Below are 19,177 nucleotides of genomic sequence, written 5' to 3'. Positions count from 1 at the left end.
ACATTTCCTTACGGTTGAGGAAAATTATATTTCACCAATTCTGAAATGTACTTTTTTCATATTTTACCTTCTCTGAAACTTGCTTGAGTCTTAGAATCACTGTTGGTCAAACACTAGTCATGATATAGCTGCCATTGTACGCTTGGGCATAAGCTCAGAGCCATTTATTTTGTCTCGATCAGTTACGCACAGTGCCGAAACTGCATGAGTGAAGTTTAATTGCTGTTTACGGAGTCTTCAAAAATATTATTTGGCATTGAAACTAAATGCTATTGTGTAGAAAGGCAGAAAAACATGGCAGTGAGGTACACACATTTAATAGAGAGAAGAAAAAATTCACTAATTGAACAACTGTCTGCAATTACCTATTTTTACGCTAAGCAAAAACCATATGCTTTACAGGACCTGAGAAAATAACAACCTCCACAAGCCAATGCAGCCCATCACATTTTCTTACTAACATGAAAGCAAAGGATTGCCTACCATACACCGAACAAGAAAGTTCAACAACAAAATCCTGGTTATAATTCTTCAGTGTTCCTTCGAAATACACTGCATCCTGAGTACTTTTGATAGAATAGACAATGACGTTTGTGAAAAAACAGCAATGATTCCAATATGAAAAAGGATTCTAATGAGTCAAACTCCGTGAGAGGAAGGCTTAGAAATATATTCAATATTTTCTCTGATAAGGTATAAAGTAATGATTTTTAAGTGGTAAGAAAACATTTCATTATTTGTTTAACTTCTATTTAATACATAAAATATTAGTGTATCTTAGGATCGGTAGAGTTTTAAGGTCATCGAAATATGGCAGTGACAGTCAAAATGCAATGCTTTTTAAACCTCAGCTGTGCAAGATATTATCATTTCAGTTTTATAAAGAGAATAGAGAGGTGACTAGTTCAATATCTTAAGAAACTAATAGCTGGTTAATGGTAGTTGCCACTTAAAGTAGGATTCAAACTGTTTACCCAAAATAAGTTGCCCCAAGTGAAGAGAATCCTTAATCAAAAAGAAGAAAATGAAAGGACTCGGATATAAGGAAATAGCAATAGCGCCTTGGTGCCTCACCCTTGACATAAATATTTCTTGTGTAGGTGAGCTCATTACAGTGCAATACTAAGCCATTCCATTCTGCTTGTTTTCTTGTTATTTAGGAGTCTTTTTTTATACTGTACAAATAGGCTCCCTTTTAACGTTCACTCATTTGCCTTTATTTTATCTTCCTGAAAAACAGAAAATAAGCCTAATGTTTCATCCATAAAAGCCTCTCAAATACTTGAGAACAGTTAGTTGTTATGTTGCCATCTATTTTTTTTTCTTTCTGGACTGAGTACCCCTGTTTTTCTTCTAAACCATGTTTTCAAGGTCCAAAATAATGTTTATTGTATTCCCTTAGGGCATTCTATTTTGTTGTTGTGTGCTTAAAAATAAGGAGTTCAGAATGAGCTGTTGCATTAGGAGTTTTAGCACAGACCTGGCACACATTGAATCTGCAGTCAACAAAAGCTTCCAGGACCCTGTCATGGTCATGAACCTAGCTAGGCTCCTCACATTTGTTCTTTTTTCAGATTTTTGTCATCTCTCAGGGTATATATCCTAACCTTACTGGCAAAGAACAGTTTGGAAAAGGTTGCAGCCCACATGTCTGCATGAGGAGGATGGTTCACCATGGAGACACATGCCATGGTGGCGGGGAGGTCTGTTCATGGGGCAGAGATATGGTGGCTGACATGAATAGTCCTCCTGAGTTGCATAGGCCCCAGAGTGACATGGCCTAGGTTTGAATCTCACCTTTGCTGCTTACCAGCTTAGGTGAATAGCTTATGCTTTCTCAAATCCCCATCTGGAAAATGATGACGTATAGTAATACCTACCTCCTATGGTGATTTCAGGATTAATTGAACTGAAGTATTTAAAATGCTTAGAAACACTGCTTGGCATATTTTAAGAACTTAAAATGTGTTTGTGTGTGTGTGTGTGAGTCAAAATCAAATAATTGAGTAATAAACCTAGTCTATTAGTTTCCTAGGGCTGCCATAACAAAGTTCTACTAACCGAGCTGCTTAAAACAACAGAAATTTATTGTCTCACAGTTCTGGAGGCTAGAAGTCTGAAATCAGGATGTTGGCAAGGCTGTGTTTGTTCTGAAACCTCTAGGGGATATCCTTCCCAGCCTCTTCCAGCTTGTGGTAGCCCCAGGCCTTCCTTTGCTTGTAGCAGCCAGACTCCAATCTCTGCCTCTGTCTTTACATGGCCTCGTGTCCCTGGGTCTTAATTTTTCTCTTCCTATAAGGACACCAGTCATACAGCAGGGCCTATCCTAATGGAGTATGATCTCATGTTTTGTTTTGTTTTTAAAAAATTTTATTTATTCATAGAGACAGAGAAAGAGAGAGAGAGGCAGAGACACACAGGCAGAGAGAGAAGCAGGCTCCATGCAGGGAGCCTGATGTGGGACTTGATCCCGGGTCTCCAGGATCACACCCTGGACCGAAGGCGGCACTAAACTGCTGAGCCACCCGGGCTGCCCGAGTGTGATCTCATGTTAACCTGCAGAGAGACCCTGTCTCCAAATAAAATTACATTCACAGGTACCAGGGGTTAGAACTTCAACAGATCTTTTTGGGGGATCCAGTAACAGAGAAGTTCAAAACAGAGGAACTGTATATCCAGAAGCCAGCAGATGTCACCATTAGCGACCTGGGGGAGATCTAAGAAACAGGTGATGTTTTGAGATTTAACTAATGAATAGGCATTAGGGTCTTCTGTAAATAAGTAATATAACCCAAACCAAGCCCCTGGGCTAACATAAGGAAGAACAAGATTTCAGGTCCCCATGGGAACAAATCTGGACCCAAATCCTAGAAGACCTACAGTACTGAACAGGTTACTAAGATAAAAGTTCTAAACCCAAGACTGGTGCTAAGGATCCTGTTCACTTTTGGAAGTGCCCCTCCTCAAATATGTAATAAATAGCATTTTGGCAAGCCTGAAGTAATTGGTATAGTTTTAACAGCCTTCATGGAAGCAGCATTGTAGATTTTGATTGCATGGCCAATTTCCAGCACAGATAGATGTTGCTTATGTAAGATGTGTTTGAAGTCTCCTAGGGAAGAGAATGTGTTTATTTTCTGAGTGGAACACTTAACTAAGAATTTGCTCTGTATAGCCATTAGACACTGTCTGCTCTTGAGAACTTTAGTGGTGGGTAAGCAGGAGTTTGTTAGGTCTATAAAGTGTTTAAAAATATGAAGAAAAAGTGCATCACACATAGAGGCTTGTTATAATCCATGTGTTTGTACCATCAGTATTTCCAGAGTCACCAGTCTTGATTTCCCAAATAGAAGACCCTGACTGCAAGTTAGAAGCAATATGGCTGAAATACTAAGAAACTCATCTCTTTTGTGTTTTAGTCAAAAAAGTCTTTTGTAAATACCGCATTAATGACAACTGTGGAAAGAGAAATATGGAAAGTGTGCTTAACGTAGAATTTTCTAATCCTTACAGGAATTGGAATCAACGAAGATTAGATCATCCCCTAAGTGGGTTTTTATATAGTTGTTTCGTTTCCAGTTTTCCATGCCTTTCCAACACTTGATCTTTGTATGAAAACTGCTGCCATCTTCAGAGACATGAGTCATGGTACTTAAAATGTTTTCACCATATTTTAGACATCACAGGATACAGTAGGAGAAGAGTAGAGTCTTGGCATCCACAATTTTTTACATTCTAAGACTTGACCTTTCACAGTGGTTCATTACATGTTTAATTTAGCTCATGCACTAGGCTAGCAGATCCTTCAGTGTCTGAATTTCATTTCGGCCTCTTTCTTTTTTTAAGTACAGTGTGTATGTTCACCTGTATATCTGTGTATGGGTATGTGTATGATATATGTGTATATTTTCCTGGAAAAAAAGAAGTCCATAAAAAGAGCCAATTCCATTGGCAGTGGGAAGGGATGAGGTGATGACTATAACTAGAAAGAAAGGCTTTAGATAAACTAAAGAGTGGAATGTCTTCTTCAGCGATTTGGGTCTGTAATATAAATGACTCTGTCACAAGTTCTGTGCAGATTCTAGACAAACTGAATATTAAACCATTTCAGTGAGTTGTCCAGTTCTTGCCAACATTGCTCAAATAAGGACTTCAAACTCTAGCAAAGGCTACTGAAATGATCTTTAAGGTAAACAGAAGTAGAAGAATTTCAACCTTTTTTTTAAAGACAAACTGATTTTTGTGTTTGCCTGGAATTCTTTTCCCATTCCCATTCCTTTTATATGACAGACTTCACCTTTCCCCACTAGCAAGTCGGGGTGGGCACATGACCCAGGACTGGCCCATTGCCATGCACAGCTCCCTGGACATGAAGATTAAGTCATGAGTGAATAGAGGAGATTCAGGGGGGCAGTTATCCCTTTATTTAATTGGGCTAGAATTGGTGAATCTACCTCTTAACTCTGCATACTGGCAGGATGTGATTTGGAGAATACTTGGAATAAGTCTACCTGGTAGGAGAAAACAGACCAGTGTGTGGAGACTAAATAGTTTGGGAGGCTATGTATCCGCCCAGATCCATCCATGCCTGAAACCAGCGCTCATGCTTAGCTGCATCTCATGGGGCAATAATATGCTTATAACATTTCTGGGTTATAAGATTTTTCAAAGATCTTGGGAACGGGTCCTTTATGTGCTTAAGGTTCCATGGTATATTTTCTCACCTGTATGTAAACAAGCATTTACACTTCATTGTTTCTTTGAGGCTTTCATGATTTCTGATTCTCTGCGCTTTAAGACACGTGGAGACTCTTTGCTTCCTTTTAAATACATTATATTTACAAATAGTGGAAAGCATTGTGTACGTCAGTCAGTAATTCAGAAACCTGCCTATGTCCAATTACTTTGATCATGAATATCAATCACGGGACTTTATAAGTGATGGGATTTAAAAGTGTTGTAACAAAAATGTGCTAATCAACACAAAAATTGTAATTCCTATATAATCTATTCATGTGTAATTTCTATTTTAAATATTCTGCAGTTGTTTTGTTCCGATTCAGTCATGTTGCACAAAGTGAGGTGAATAAGAAGGCAAAAGTCACCTTGCTTGCACTTTGCATCTATAGGTGTAACATTGGGACGATCACCCTTTACCTAGCATTAAACAAAAAGAAGGCAAAATATTACCATAATATATACAAAACTCTTTATCTGGACTAAAGCTAGTGATATTTTAACATTGAAATATTATTGTAATCACTTATTAAGGGGGGGCAGCTCCAATCAAGTGGAGCGGATGAGAGCTCTGTTATTGTAGAGATAGGGAGCTTACCTGGTAGTGAGTTACTAACCCATGCCAGTTACTACATCATTATCAGATTTAATCTTCACAGCTGCTGTGTGTGATAGCTGCTACTGTCCTTATTCTACACACTGGCAACTTGAGGCTTAGAGAAATAGAGTGACTTACCAGGGCTAAGATAGAGTCTTTCTCCTGCTTGAATTCCTTTCATGGCCCCTCTTTAGATGAAGTTCCAACTTCCTAACTTGAATGCAAACATCCTTGTTCTGTGGCCCATGGTAATCTTTACAGCTTTGTCTCTTTTCATTGCATCCCTAGACTCCAAATTCACAGATCTCCTTTCACTTCCTAAATTATGTCACAAGTTTTTCTTCCGCTGTGAACCATATTCCCTGTCCCTGTCCCAACCAATTCTGTAACTAACTCCTCTTAATTATTCAGATTTCAGCCTAAGTACCACCTCCTCCGGGAAACTTTACCAAGTTTACCATTCCCAGTGCATTGCTCATTCGTTCATTCGTTTGTTCATTCAGTGAATATTTATTGAGGATTCCCTACGTGCCAGGCACTATCCTGAGCACTTAGTATATAACAGTCAACAAAGAAGAAAATAAATCTCTGCCTTCAAAGCTTGTACTCTAGTATTATTACTTATTTAGTTCATTGTCCTTCATTACATGCTAACTTTACGAGACTATTAGTTATGTCTAAGTTCTGTTATATTCCTAGGGTCTTACAGAATGAGATGCTGTAGGAATGTTGTAGGCATTTATTTTTTGAATCAGGGCACACATGAATGACTTCATTTATTATATAACTTTTAATGGTCATCTAGAAGTATAAAAATATTAGGCCCCTTAGATCTTTTCGTGTTGCCACCAATGTAATATCAGACCTCATTATCTTTGTGACTTCATGATTGCAACGAACCTCTTATTGAAAACAACCTGGCTTTCAATTTTTCCATACCATTGCATTCTCCCTAGAGCTTCCAGATTTATCTTCTTTCATTACTGGGATTGTGCTCCTTCTCCTGAAAACATAGCATACAAGAATCCAAACCTTCATAATCTAATCTCACCTTTCTAATCTATCTCCTCTATTTCACATATACCCTCTGATCAATACATTTTGTTTTTCTTTTTGCAGTCTATTTAACCTAGTTCATTTGCACCTTCCTACCTAAAGATCCCTTCCTCTTATTCACAACTTATTACAAATTTTTATCAACACTGCAAGTCACTTCCCTTTGGTTAAGTCTTCTTTGATAATGTCAACCCACCTTCATTTCCAAATTTCTAATTTTCTGTAAGACTTCTGTCTGTATCAGTAATATTTATAAACAAATTTTAAACAGCAAAAGAGTCTAGCACTTCACCCTTTCCCCCAACACAATGCACACCTATACACACAAAGAAACCTTCTGTGGAAATAACTCCCAAGTATGAAAAATGATGAAAGTATGCCATTATTGTTGTAATGACCCCTAACACTCCTTATATACCCTTTTAGCTCTGCAGAACACATTGAAAGCCAAAATGTGACCTCAGCCACACTGGTCTTTGCTTGTTCTTACTGTTAGGGAGGGAAAGGTCAAAAGCAGTCAGGATGACTTAGCATTGCAGAGAGGAAAATTACTTATTCATGAAACAGAAGGAAAGGATCATACCAGCCACAGCACACATGGCAAGGACTGTGTGTTTGGCTTCTTACTACTTCCCAGGAAACAGCTGTAGGACGCAGAGAATAAAATTGATTTTATCCTGTCTCTAGTTCTGAGACGTTTGAAACGTTAAGGAGCCTCTTGACGAGACCCCTCTGGAACTGTTTTAGCCATGTACATTTCACAAGTGTAGGAGCCACAGAGCAACGATCATGATCAATGGTCAGTGTTTTCTTACTGATGAAAGGTCGGATCAGTAGCAGTTTTGCAGCCGGGAATCCTGTCTGGTCCCTCTCTTCATATGTGCCTTATATCCCAAGTATGCACTGTGTTTCTTAAGGGAATTGATTGTTCTTACATTCTTCTACTATAAAATTACATATTATCCTTGAATTATTTCATATTTATATAAACTTGTCTTCCCATAATTGAAAGTGACTTTGTAAATTTTCTATAACATCTGTCACATGGGGGGTATTTAATAACTCTACCTGCTAATTAAGACTGAATAAAATATCCTAGTTTATGTTGTTAGCTATTATTTGGGATTTTGGACAGTTTGTCCACTCTGACATGTAAACTCTCTTGTAAAATATCAAAACATCACAGGAGAAATCCAGTGTCCTTTTGAAAAATATAGTTCAATTTGTGACATGACTAATAACAAAGAGACATAATATTTTTAAATTAGCTTCATATGTATTAAAAACATTTAAACTTTTTGTTTAAAATACCTTAAATAATGAATATAGATGGTGGAAAGAGTTCTGGCAACTTAATAAAGCAGATTTATAAGGAAATGTAACTTGAAATTATATGATTTTGCAAAATAACCTATTCCCTATTAAAAATCAGGTTAATAACTCACCAAACACATCATGAAAATTTTTTACTTTTCAACCTTTTTATATTTGGGGAGAGGAAAAGAGTTGATTGACAATTTGATTGATCTTCCTAGAAATTCATATATATAAGAAACATTCATCATTTTTAACAATGAAAAAGAAGCTAAGTTTGAAAATGGTTACTAATGAATCACAAGTTATGATGAATTATTGGCAGTGGTTTTATGTTTTCTAAACATCTGCATTGATTTGCCCTGATCCCTTAGTTTATATGCCATGTATATCATTATATATATATATATACACACACACACACACAAAAGGACATTCTATATATATATATATATTCATAGAGATTAAAAAAGGTGATGATTTGTACCACTGTGGAATGTAATCAGCTCCACAATAGGAATCTTCAATTGAATGAATATTAGTCGTGACATAGAAATTTGAAATTAATTAGTACAAGTTGTAAAACTTTTAAATTGATACCTCCTTTGGATAAACAATGCAATCTTATCCTTTCTTGATGTAACTTGAAATTTCAAAATAAAAACATAAAAACATATATGTAAAGTATTTTTAACTTGACATTTATTTTTAAAGAAACTATCCTTCTGTGTCTGTTAAGAAGTTTGACAGATGGCTGAGAGGCAATGAAATGATTCACTTATATAAATGTTTATGGGAGAACTAACTCTTAAACCCATATTTCATGACCATAAGAGAATGCTCAGAAGTTTCAGAATGAAGAGGCAAATACTTGGATGCCAGGAAACCAACACTTTTCAGTACCATTTGGTAGGAAACCAACACTTTTCAGTACCATTTGGTAGGTGTGTGTTTTCTCAAGTACGCTCTAAAGTTCTTGAGACCTGATTCTATGCCTTTTATTTCTTTATTGTCCCAGGATATTCTAACACAAATAAATCATCAATCTTTGGTGGTATTTATGCATCCTTTTATTGCAGTTTATTTAGTAAACATTACACATTTCAGTGGTTTATTTTTTTCAGATGTTTTTAAAGAGTTTTCCAAAATTTTTATTTGAGAGAGAGAGTGAGTGAGATAGAGAGCACAAGGAGGGGGTAGAGGGGAGAGGCAGAGGAGAGGGAGAAGCAGACTGCCAAGGCAGGGCAAGATCCCAGGACCTTGAGATCATGACCTGAACCTAAGCAGAAGTCAGACATTTAACCAACTGAGCCACGCAGGGGCCCCTATTTTTTCAGATATTTAATTGAATAAATAATTCTGGAATATCTGAATGAAAGATAGATGAGGAATTGATAGATTAAGGAAAACTGGGCAGAATTAAGAATAGGCTCATTGCCTTTGTCAGAATTCTTTTCTAGAAAATACATTTTCTTAACTAATTTTCAGATGAATGTGTTCTAACATGTCTCAGGTGTTCATATATTGTTAATAATTGGTCAGTTAAAAGTTAAAAGTTCCATTTCCAAATATGCTTCATATAACAAGCCTATATATTTTTACTGAAGAAATTTAATACTTCTTTCTATTAAGTCATTTTAAGTACTGTCTTTTAGGAATAGCACTTACTACCTTGTTCACTTACTAGTAGGCATAAATAGAACTGCCTACTTGAAAGTCAGTGCTAGATAAAAAGTTCTTTACTGATAAACCTACTGCCTCTAATTGCCAATATTATGATAAATAACTGGACCTTAAAATTAAATATATGTAACCTGCTTTACTTGAGTTTTTAAAATATTAGAAACAAAATCATATTTAAGTTGTCCAAATTTGAGGAGTATCATAATAATAAGTGATTCACTTATTCCCCACTTTGAAGATTTTTCTTAGAGTTTTCCAGAAATCTAAGGAGAATTGTTTTGTTTTATTTTGTTTTCTAATCCATTTGGTAAAATACTTCTGTTTACTGTGTTACTTTCAGCTTTTAAAACATTACTACCATTACACAGCTATGAAACAGAGTGGTCTTATAAATGAGTTTTGCTACAAAAGAAAATGAGACTAACTGGAAACTCACCATGGTGCTGCTACTTGCTAAAGATTGGTAATATCGCTAAAGCCATTTGGAAATATTTCCACTCTCATAAAATGGAAATTGTGGAGCATGGGGCCTAGTTTATTTGATTTCAGCCTTAACAGCTTTCAATATATGATAGCATAGATTGGGATAAGAAGTGGAAAAAAATAGAACTTTTTATATATTTTATTTATGGCTACGTTGAGAACAGATACTTAGATCATCCATCTAAATCTGAAAAAACATTCAAGATATTTCTTAGGCAGACAACATCTGGAATAGCTGCCATGCCTATTTCATATTGTGTCAGTACATTCCGTGGACCATAGCCTGCTAAGCTTTTTTCCTCTCTTATATTACTTTATTAATGAAAGAAAACATATAGAATGAGGTCTAGTGTGAAACCCCCTACAGTTGAGGCATCTGAGACCTCCTACAAATATTAAATACCTTTTCCTAGTCACATAGGTGGCATTTTCCAGAACAAAATGACGAAAGCATAAGGAAAAGTAGTGAAAAGAGTGTGAATATATACATAAAGGAGGAAATTGGGGAAAGCAAATTGGAAGAATCCACGCCTTCAATAGATAGTAAAGCTGATTCAGGGAGAATGAAGACAATAATTAAGAAGCCATGGTTTGTTGCCTCAGGTCCGTCCTGAGGAATACACATACAAACCAAAAAACTAACAAAGAGCAGGTATAAAACCAGGCAGTCTAGCTTTGTAGTCTGTCTACTTACCCATCGCACTATCCTGCCTCTTCTCAAGGATGAAATAATGCATCTAGGAAAAAAGCAAAAAACCAGAACTGAAAGAATACTGTGACCACAGCTACCAAATAGTTGAACAAAACAAAACAAAACAAAATACAACATTCCAGAAATATACAGGTGGAGATGCTAAGGCATAGATCTATAACCCCCAGATCTGCTTATAGTAATGAAAGCCCATGTTTCAGGATCCTGGAAGGAGTTCACTGGGTTCTGAAACCTGGGACCAGTATTTCGAAAAGTGAAAAGAACAATCATTCGTTTATTAATGATATATCTAAGTACTTAAGTCATCATATTTACTTGTATTTGACTGAAATTACATCAACTCCTAGTGTTTATCCAATACCCTTGATTGGTGATGACCATCAAGGGCTTGGTGAACTACATAATGTAAATAATTCTACATATCACATAACTGATAATTTTCGGGTCTGACCAAACTTGGACACATGAATAGAGGGATGACCAAATTTAATTAAATAATCTTGTAAGTATTATACATCCTTATTACTATTATTAGTCAATAGTGTCGCATCCATGACCATGACTTATATAATTCTGTAACATTATTATGAATTTTTAATAATTCTGCCTTTTGTTATAATATGGATTGATGCAGAAATGGAAAATTGGTGGTAACAGTTGAAACAAATACATTCTTGTTTAATAAATTAAATTCTTCCAGTAAACAAAATCTTGGGAAGCATTCAACCCAGGAAGGAGAGAAAAAAACAAGAATTTTCATGGTTAAAGCACCTATTTTTAAGAAAAAAACAAATTTCAATAATTTATTATTCTATTGATTTGAATACACTGTGTACATACCAAGGTGTTGTATTTGTTTGGTCCTTCTATAACATAGCTTAAAAATGTAGGCTATTCTAGTTTCTTTCCATTGGATTATAATTATAAGCTGACATTTTTTAATTTATCTTTTACTAGTTAGTTTATTTTTACAGTTGATAAAGAATTTTAGAAATAAGTTAATGCCATAATAAAACTCCCTTTTATCTCAGGAATTTCCAGATTTCAGAAGTTTACACATTCTGCTAATTAACTATACGTATTCAGGCTGACTGGTTTGTACTTGAACTTATCCTTCACGAACGGTTCCCTAAGCCTGGATTATCAACAGGGGGAAGCACATATGTACTTGTGGTACCCACTGTATTTACCCTATAGCAAAACCTCTAAATGTAAGACCTTTCTCTGCAAAATTGTAAATTTTGGAAAAGAGTAAGTTGTAGCTGCCAGAAGATTCAGAAATCAAACTAATAAATGTAATAGATTAATCCTCTCATGCTGAGAATTAGACATGTTAGTTCCTTAACATTAGAAATTTTATTGTCTTGGGAAATGTGGTTATTATGGAAAAAGTATTGGGTGGAAATCAGTGAAGCTGAAAGGACAGTGGAACTCTAATGGTGCAAATTGCTGGGTGATTCAGTAATGTCTTTTCTAAAAGAAAAATTACAAACTGTTAGTTTAGTATGAACTGGAAAAACTTGTATAAGAAGTTATTCTACTTCATGCAAGTCTTCCAAGATGATAAAAGCCAGTGTTTTGGAGGAACTAAAAGGTCTTTATAGAAAAATAGCGAGTCAAGAATCCAAAGCACTTGACTTCTAAATCATGATATGGATGCGATTTTGGAACGCTGGTCCATTAAAAATCTATTTTTCCCCTGCAATTGATCGTTTGATAGGGTTTTTTTTTTTTTTTTTTTTTTGTCTGTTTCTCTTTAACAACTCACTCCTCTGTCCTCAGGCATTCTTAATTTGTGTAAGCTTTCTTTAACCTGGAATGCTATGACATTAAAGAAGTTTTGCTTAGTGTCAGTAAGAAGTCAATGCAGTGATGTTCTTTAATGGATTTTTTTTTATATGGGCAAGAAACAGGACCAAATGCGTGAGTGTGAGCATTAGTTCAAAACTACTTTAAGTAGTTTTACATGAAAGTATATATTTTATATTCTGTTTGTTAATATGAGCTTTATTCAGGATGGCAGTTTTTGTCAGAGTCCTTTTCAAATGATCGGTTGTATAGCAGTTGTACGGGGACCTCATCCTAGTGTGTTTAGTACTGTCTACTGTTTACATTCTTTAAAGTTGTAATTTAATTGCCAATGTGAACTTAGAAACAATGGAACTCTTTGAAAAAATAATTAAATTATAATATGAACATACTTATTTGCTGATTCACTCAAGTAATCACGACGTGCATACCTAATTGTATGTATAATATGTGAATGATTCTTGTACTGAGTATCTTTCCCTTCTAGATAAAGTTAGCAGCTTATCTCTAGTCAGGAGATGCAATGCAAAGGCTTGGTCCTGGGAGTGATTATCTTTCCAGCTTGTCCTTCTTCTGCCTGAGATTGTTTTCTCAAGAGCCTGTTTGTCCTCAATATCCTGGCCATTATCTTCTCTGCTTAGCAGTGTGCTGGTTCTCGGGGCTCAGACTTGCCCTGTGACTGATTCATTGTCCAGTTTGTAGATTATAAGAACTTACTCAGTAACTACAAAGAGTCCCTTGTTACAGCCCCAGCTGTTTATTGCTCTTTCTCTTTAGCACTACTTTGCTGTAATACACAGTGAGTAAAGTCTTGAACTTGTTTAATGACTCCCTAACAGCTACGCTGACCACTAATCTCCAAATAATTCCTTCTTTGTGGTGTGTGGTTTTACACACACATATCTGTGCATGGACATACAGACACAATATTTCTATTTGTATTTATGTATACTTGAACCTCCAAGCCTGTGTTTTCAAAGCTTAACGGCTAGCTATCCAGAAAAGATACTAGAAATAAAAGCTATTTCCTTCCTTAAGAAATAAAGACATCTCCTTTCTGTGTGTTGTTTTCAGTTTTCTACTTTCAGATTCTGTACTCTCCTTCAGAAGACTTAGATCAGACATTGGTGCCACTCTGTGAGAATCATTTCCAATAAAGTTTTATTTGTAGTAGACTGAGAGTCATTCTGGGCCGGGAAGCAATATTAAAAAGCAATTATTTAAAAGTAATTGTTTACTTAGGTATTATTTAGCACTCGGTTATTTAGACATAATATATGTATTTCCTGATAACAGAAGAGAGTAAAGTAATAAATATGGAAGCATCACAGAATGTTGGTCACTGTTGCATCATTTGGTTGTACTGAGAATGTTAGAATAGCCACATTCAAAATCACTTAGTTGGGCACTTCGGTGGCTTAGCAGTTGAGCATATATGCTTTTGGCTCAGGTCGTGATCTCGGGGACTGGAATCAAGTTCCACATCAGGCTCCCTGCCTATATCTCTGCCTCTCTCTCTCTGTGTGTCTCTCATGAATAAATAAATAAAATATTTTTTAAAAAATCACTTAGTCACCTGACTTATAGATTTAACTTCTTGGTATACCTGAACAATATAAAAACTAATGGAGTTCTTACATCTCCAGCATAAAAACAGAAGTAGGACCATAGCTCATAGGGAAAATAACCATCATGTTGTGACGCATCTGATTACTCATGGATAAGGGTATCAATGGTACAGAAAAAAAAAAAAAAAACTTATGTTCTATTTCATTATCTTTGGTGTGTTCATTTCATTAATGCCATAACTCTCTACATTTCTGATGGAAATATGCACAATTCTCCCTAATAATCTATTGAAGACATAATATATATTTTTGGAGAATGTTTAGTCAGGTGAATGGCTGTTTTCATAGAGGTGAGGAGTGCTTTTATTACCTATATTGTGTTTCTGTATTTTTGGAGCCTTTTCAAGATAATCAGCCTTTGCGTGCTGGCTCCTAGATGAGTACTCTGTCCACCAGCAGTGTTCCATTGGGAATGAGAAGCAAATAATGAGAAGCTAGGGGAATGTGGAAAACAAGGTTATGTCGATGAAGCAAGAGCTTACCTTGAAGGTATAACAGAACTTGTCAAAGCCTCGTTGTTTGGGAAGTGGGGTTAAAACCAAATGATGTTGAAGATGAAAGGAACTAGCCTCGTGGAGAATTGGGAAACTGAGCAAATAAGAAGACAGCTTGCCTCATTAGCTGGCATTTTTATTCTGCTCAGATGGGCCCAAGAGGATGGAAGGTGGGGGCCACAGCATCATTTGAGGGGAAAGCTACCTGACTATACCTTTTTCTTACCATCACATAGAGGTATCCTTCCTCTGTGTGGGGCCATGGCACCCTCCCAATATCCTCTTGAGTACCTAAGCATGGCAATCACTTTCATCCTGAAGTTTGATATCAAAATAGTGAATGTTCCCAGATATTTGGGATAAATCTTTTATCTTAAAACTGAAATGTGCAAGGCATAAGCAGTAGCTACATTCAAAAGCCCAGAGAACTTTTGCTCTTTATTATCTCTTTTCTTAGGTTCATCTCTTTCTCCTAGACTTGCTCAAACAATTCCTTTAGTATTATCCTTTCATATAATAGGAAATCCTACTCTGACACCAACCTGGAATTAACATTGAAGAAGTTGCCTTTCAAACATGTATTTCCCCATTTAATCCCTGTGAGGGGAACCACACAAGCATGCAGAATGAGGGCTGGGGTGTGCCCACAAAGGCTCAAAAATGTAGGTCTATTTAGTCTTACTGACTAGGTAAAACTCATCCAAGAGCTGATTATAAATCTGCATCTCTGGGGATTCTGATTCAGGGCCCTGGGGTCTAGTCTCCAAACCTTCTCATGTGTTTATGATGTAGAACCAGGTAAGGAAACCACCATCAGATACTTGGAGGTCCCACATTCTACTCCAGTCTGGCTGAACACTGTTTTGAAAAATGTGACTTAAAAGCTTAAAATAAGATCTCAGACAAGTTGAAGGCTTTGAGCTTGCACCAGAACAAACTCTACAGACCTATCATCCAACATTATCAACACCAAAGGCATCTCAAAATCTCTGACTTCTTGGTTAGTGGATTTCCAAATTAAACACAGTGCAGGCCCAGTGGAAGAATCCTAAGGTAGCACATGTTTCTCGTGTTCCTACTGGGTGGGAGGTGCTATTCTCTGCACTGACAAGTTATACAACCGCACAGAGGTTATATTTTAGTGGGAAAGATCAGAAAAGAAACAGTACGCAAATTAATGAGCGAGATAGCTCCTGATAGTGATAAGTATTGTGAAGAAAGTAAAACAAATTAATGGGATGGAGAATGATTTTGGAATAAGGTGACTCCTTTAATATGGAGTGCTCTAGAAAGACCCCTTTGCACCTGTGACTGGTGGCTAAAAAGAAGTCAACCTGTGGAAATCCAAGGAAGAAAGAATTTGGATTGTTTAAGACAATGAAGGGAATTCCTGGGTGTCTCAGCAGTTTAGTGCTGGCCTTCAGCCCGGGGTGTAATCCTGAAGTCCCGGGATCGAGTCCCACGTCAGGCTCCCTGCATGGAGCCTGCTTCTCCCTCTGCCTGTGTCTCTGTCTCTCCCTCTCTTTCTGTGTCTCTCATGAATAAATAAATAAAATCTTAAAAAAAAAAAAAAAAAGACAATGAAGACCCACATCTAGTGTACCAAGAGGGGGAATGAGATGAAGGTGGACTAAAATGGTTTTATCTTAAAATGATTGCAGCAGAGAATGGGTTAAGATAGCATGCGTGGAGCTCCTGATTTCCTCTTTGTTGACGTATTCATTCCATGAGCCTCATAGTGTTTAAGAAATAACCACATCATGTTCATCATTTAAGCATGAAATTATTTTAAAATATTAAATACATAGACATAGAAAAACATATAAAATATGAAGATGTTATAACATGATAGTTGGCAGCAAAAGCTCTGAATTAAGCAAATCTGAATTTAAACTCTGGATCATCCATGTAGAATCATGCTTAGCCACATAACCTGTCTTAGTAACTATTTCCTCATCTGTATAATGGAGATAGTTGTTTTTTTTTTTTTTTTTTTTTTTAGAGCTTTGGAAGTAGTAAATGAAATGATAAGTCCTAAACAAGTAGTTTCTAAAAAGAAAGGCTGCATGGCTTTTACAAGAATTTTGGTTTAAAAGGGAAGGCAAGAAAGTTAAGAAATATTATTTCCCAGTGATTTGGAAGGTACTATGTTTAGGGTTTTTTTTTAATTCAACAATTTTTTTTGTCATTTTAACACCTGATATTATTAAAAAAGTATTCTTTTATAATTCAAATTGAAGTTTTTTTTTCTTTCTTAGTGGTACATAAACTAATGGTGTGCTTTATCATTGATGACATTTTAGAGTCAGTGAAATACAGTTTTTATGATACATAAAAAGTAGTATTTATTTATTCAGACCTCAGTTATATGGAGATAATGCCAAATTTCTGAACCTCTCTTTCCTTATCTCTTATCTGCAAAGCGAAAATTCAGCCCATGACATTGTTAGTATTAAATCAGAAAATGTGCATCTATTTCTTAGCACAGTGCATGGTGTAGCATTGTTTAATGCACAGCAGCAATACTTGTTATTACCTTTATTTTTACAGTTAATCTGTGAATCGGTAGATTTGGGTGCTAGAGCCAGGTCTGCCACTAATTAACTTTGAAACCTCTGTCTCACTTTCCTGTTTTGCAAAAGAATGTTTTGGCTAAGATGAGTTCTAAATTCCTTCTGGCTCTAAAATTTTATAATATTTTAGTCTAATTCAGTATCATGATGTGACCATAAAATGAATTTTCTTTGTTTCTTTCAGTTTGTGGGGACATCCATGGACAATTCTTTGATTTGATGAAGCTTTTTGAAGTGGGGGGATCTCCTGCCAACACTCGCTACCTCTTCTTAGGGGACTATGTTGACAGAGGGTACTTCAGTATCGAAGTAAGTCCGCATCATTTCCTAGCTATTCTGGAATGGATCAACAATATCTTAGCAAACTATAAGTTGTAAATGTTATTGTCTTGAGGAAATTCCTCGTCTGTCATAAAACTGTAAGACACTCCATTCTCAGGATATTATGTATTCTATTTTCATTTGGTTCCCATATGCTTTTTAATGTTTAGAGATGCCAAGGAAATGGCTATTATTGAGACTTTCCTTATATACCTTTTATATATTTGAAACTTTACAAAAATTACATCATACTTTATGTTAGATAATTCTTTTTCCTGTTGCAGAACTAATCAGAGTTGATTAAATAAGCAGGAATGTATTTGCATGGTTATGCCTTGTAATTGTGAGGCAATAACTGATCTTTGTAAATTGATAGCCAGGTGCATGTGTGCCTGTGTCTGTGTCCTTGTTTTTGTGTGTATGTGTGAGTACACTTACAGCTGCTGTATTTTGTCTTTTTTTGGCATCTGTCATCTAATTAGGGTAATTTGTCAAACTAATTAATTAAAACAAAAGAGATAACCTTTGAGTAGATGTTCTTCCTCAGCCCTCTGCCTGCATCTGCTTCAGGTAAGTAGGAATTACATTCAAATTAAAGGCAAAGACCTTGCTTCATTCACTTGTTTGTGTTTCCTGGTGCTTAACATGGTGTCTCAAACATAAAAAGGGTTCACCAGATATTTATTAAAAGAAATGATTTAATGGGATGCCTGGGTGGCTCAGTTGATTAGGTGTCCAATGCTTGATATTGGTTCTGTCATGATCTCAGGGTCCTGGGATCAACCCTGCATTGAGGTGGCAGGGGGAGGGGGAGGGTTCCACACACAGCAGGGAGCCTGCATGAGAATTCTACTTCTGCCCCTTCCCCTCCTGCACCTTGTGGAGGCACATAAACTCTCTGCCTCACTCGCTAATAAATAAATAAATATTTTTTAATAAAAGGAAATGATTTAAAATTGAGTGTTAAAGAAGCAGAGCTCATGGTGTAGTACTTGATATTATATGTGCTCTCAGATAAAGGGCATTTAAAAGGAAAAAAGTTATTCTTAAGAGAGAAATCAACTTTATAGAAGTCTCACACCAACATCATATAGTCATAGTATTCATATGAAAAGATTTTAAGTTTTCACCATAATATTTTATTTATTATAGGAATATTTAATGTTGAAGAACATACCATGCTCTTAAATAGCTTTTGTTTTCAAAACACTCATACCAATTTTATTTTTTTTGGTTCAATTTACCTTCAGTCATTGAGTCTATATATGTGTGTGTGTGTGTGTGTGTGTGTGTATTTGAGATATATATATTTGAAAGAGATAGAGAAACGATAGTCATTGACTATATATATTAAATATATAATATTTTCACCAATATATTAAGCCTTTCTGTATTTGAGGACCATATATTTCTTAATTATTCATGATGATGAGGGAAAGAGGGATGGTTTTGATATATATATCCAAAAGGAGAAAGTAAATTTTTGGCTTTCTTCCACTTGGTAAACAAGTACTGTATTATTGAACACATACAATGTAAACACACTGTGATCAGAACTATAGAGAATTTGAAGAAATGTGTATCCTTGCTCTCCAGAAACCTAAATCTATGTGGGAAAATATAATAACTATAAAAAGTTACATAGGATCAGAAGCCTAGAATAGGTGGTCATCTAGGATTCAGTTATTTGAATTATTAAAACTTTGTGATAAAAGCAGTACAAAAAATGATTGGCATTGGAAAATAGAAAAGTAGGACAATTTTAAGAG

The 19,177-nt window shown here is 35.8% G+C and overlaps 1 protein-coding gene across 5 annotated transcripts in view; it reads left to right on the top strand.

Annotated features, from left to right (window-relative positions):
- PPP3CA (protein phosphatase 3 catalytic subunit alpha) overlaps positions 1-19,177 on the top strand; it is a 309,010-nt gene that overhangs the window by 212,199 nt on the left and 77,634 nt on the right. For all 5 annotated transcript variants that reach the window (XM_072810314.1, XM_072810318.1, XM_072810315.1 and 2 more), the window contains one exon: positions 17,272-17,396. In XM_072810314.1, coding sequence (XP_072666415.1) covers positions 17,272-17,396 — 125 coding nt within the window. The remainder of the gene's footprint in view (positions 1-17,271; positions 17,397-19,177) is intronic.

The sequence above is a fragment of the Canis lupus genome, chromosome 33 (assembly GCF_048164855.1).
Source record: "Canis lupus baileyi chromosome 33, mCanLup2.hap1, whole genome shotgun sequence".
NCBI lineage: Eukaryota > Metazoa > Chordata > Mammalia > Carnivora > Canidae > Canis > Canis lupus.
Note: the sequence above shows the minus strand (reverse complement) of the source record. Positions and strands in the feature narration are given on the sequence as shown.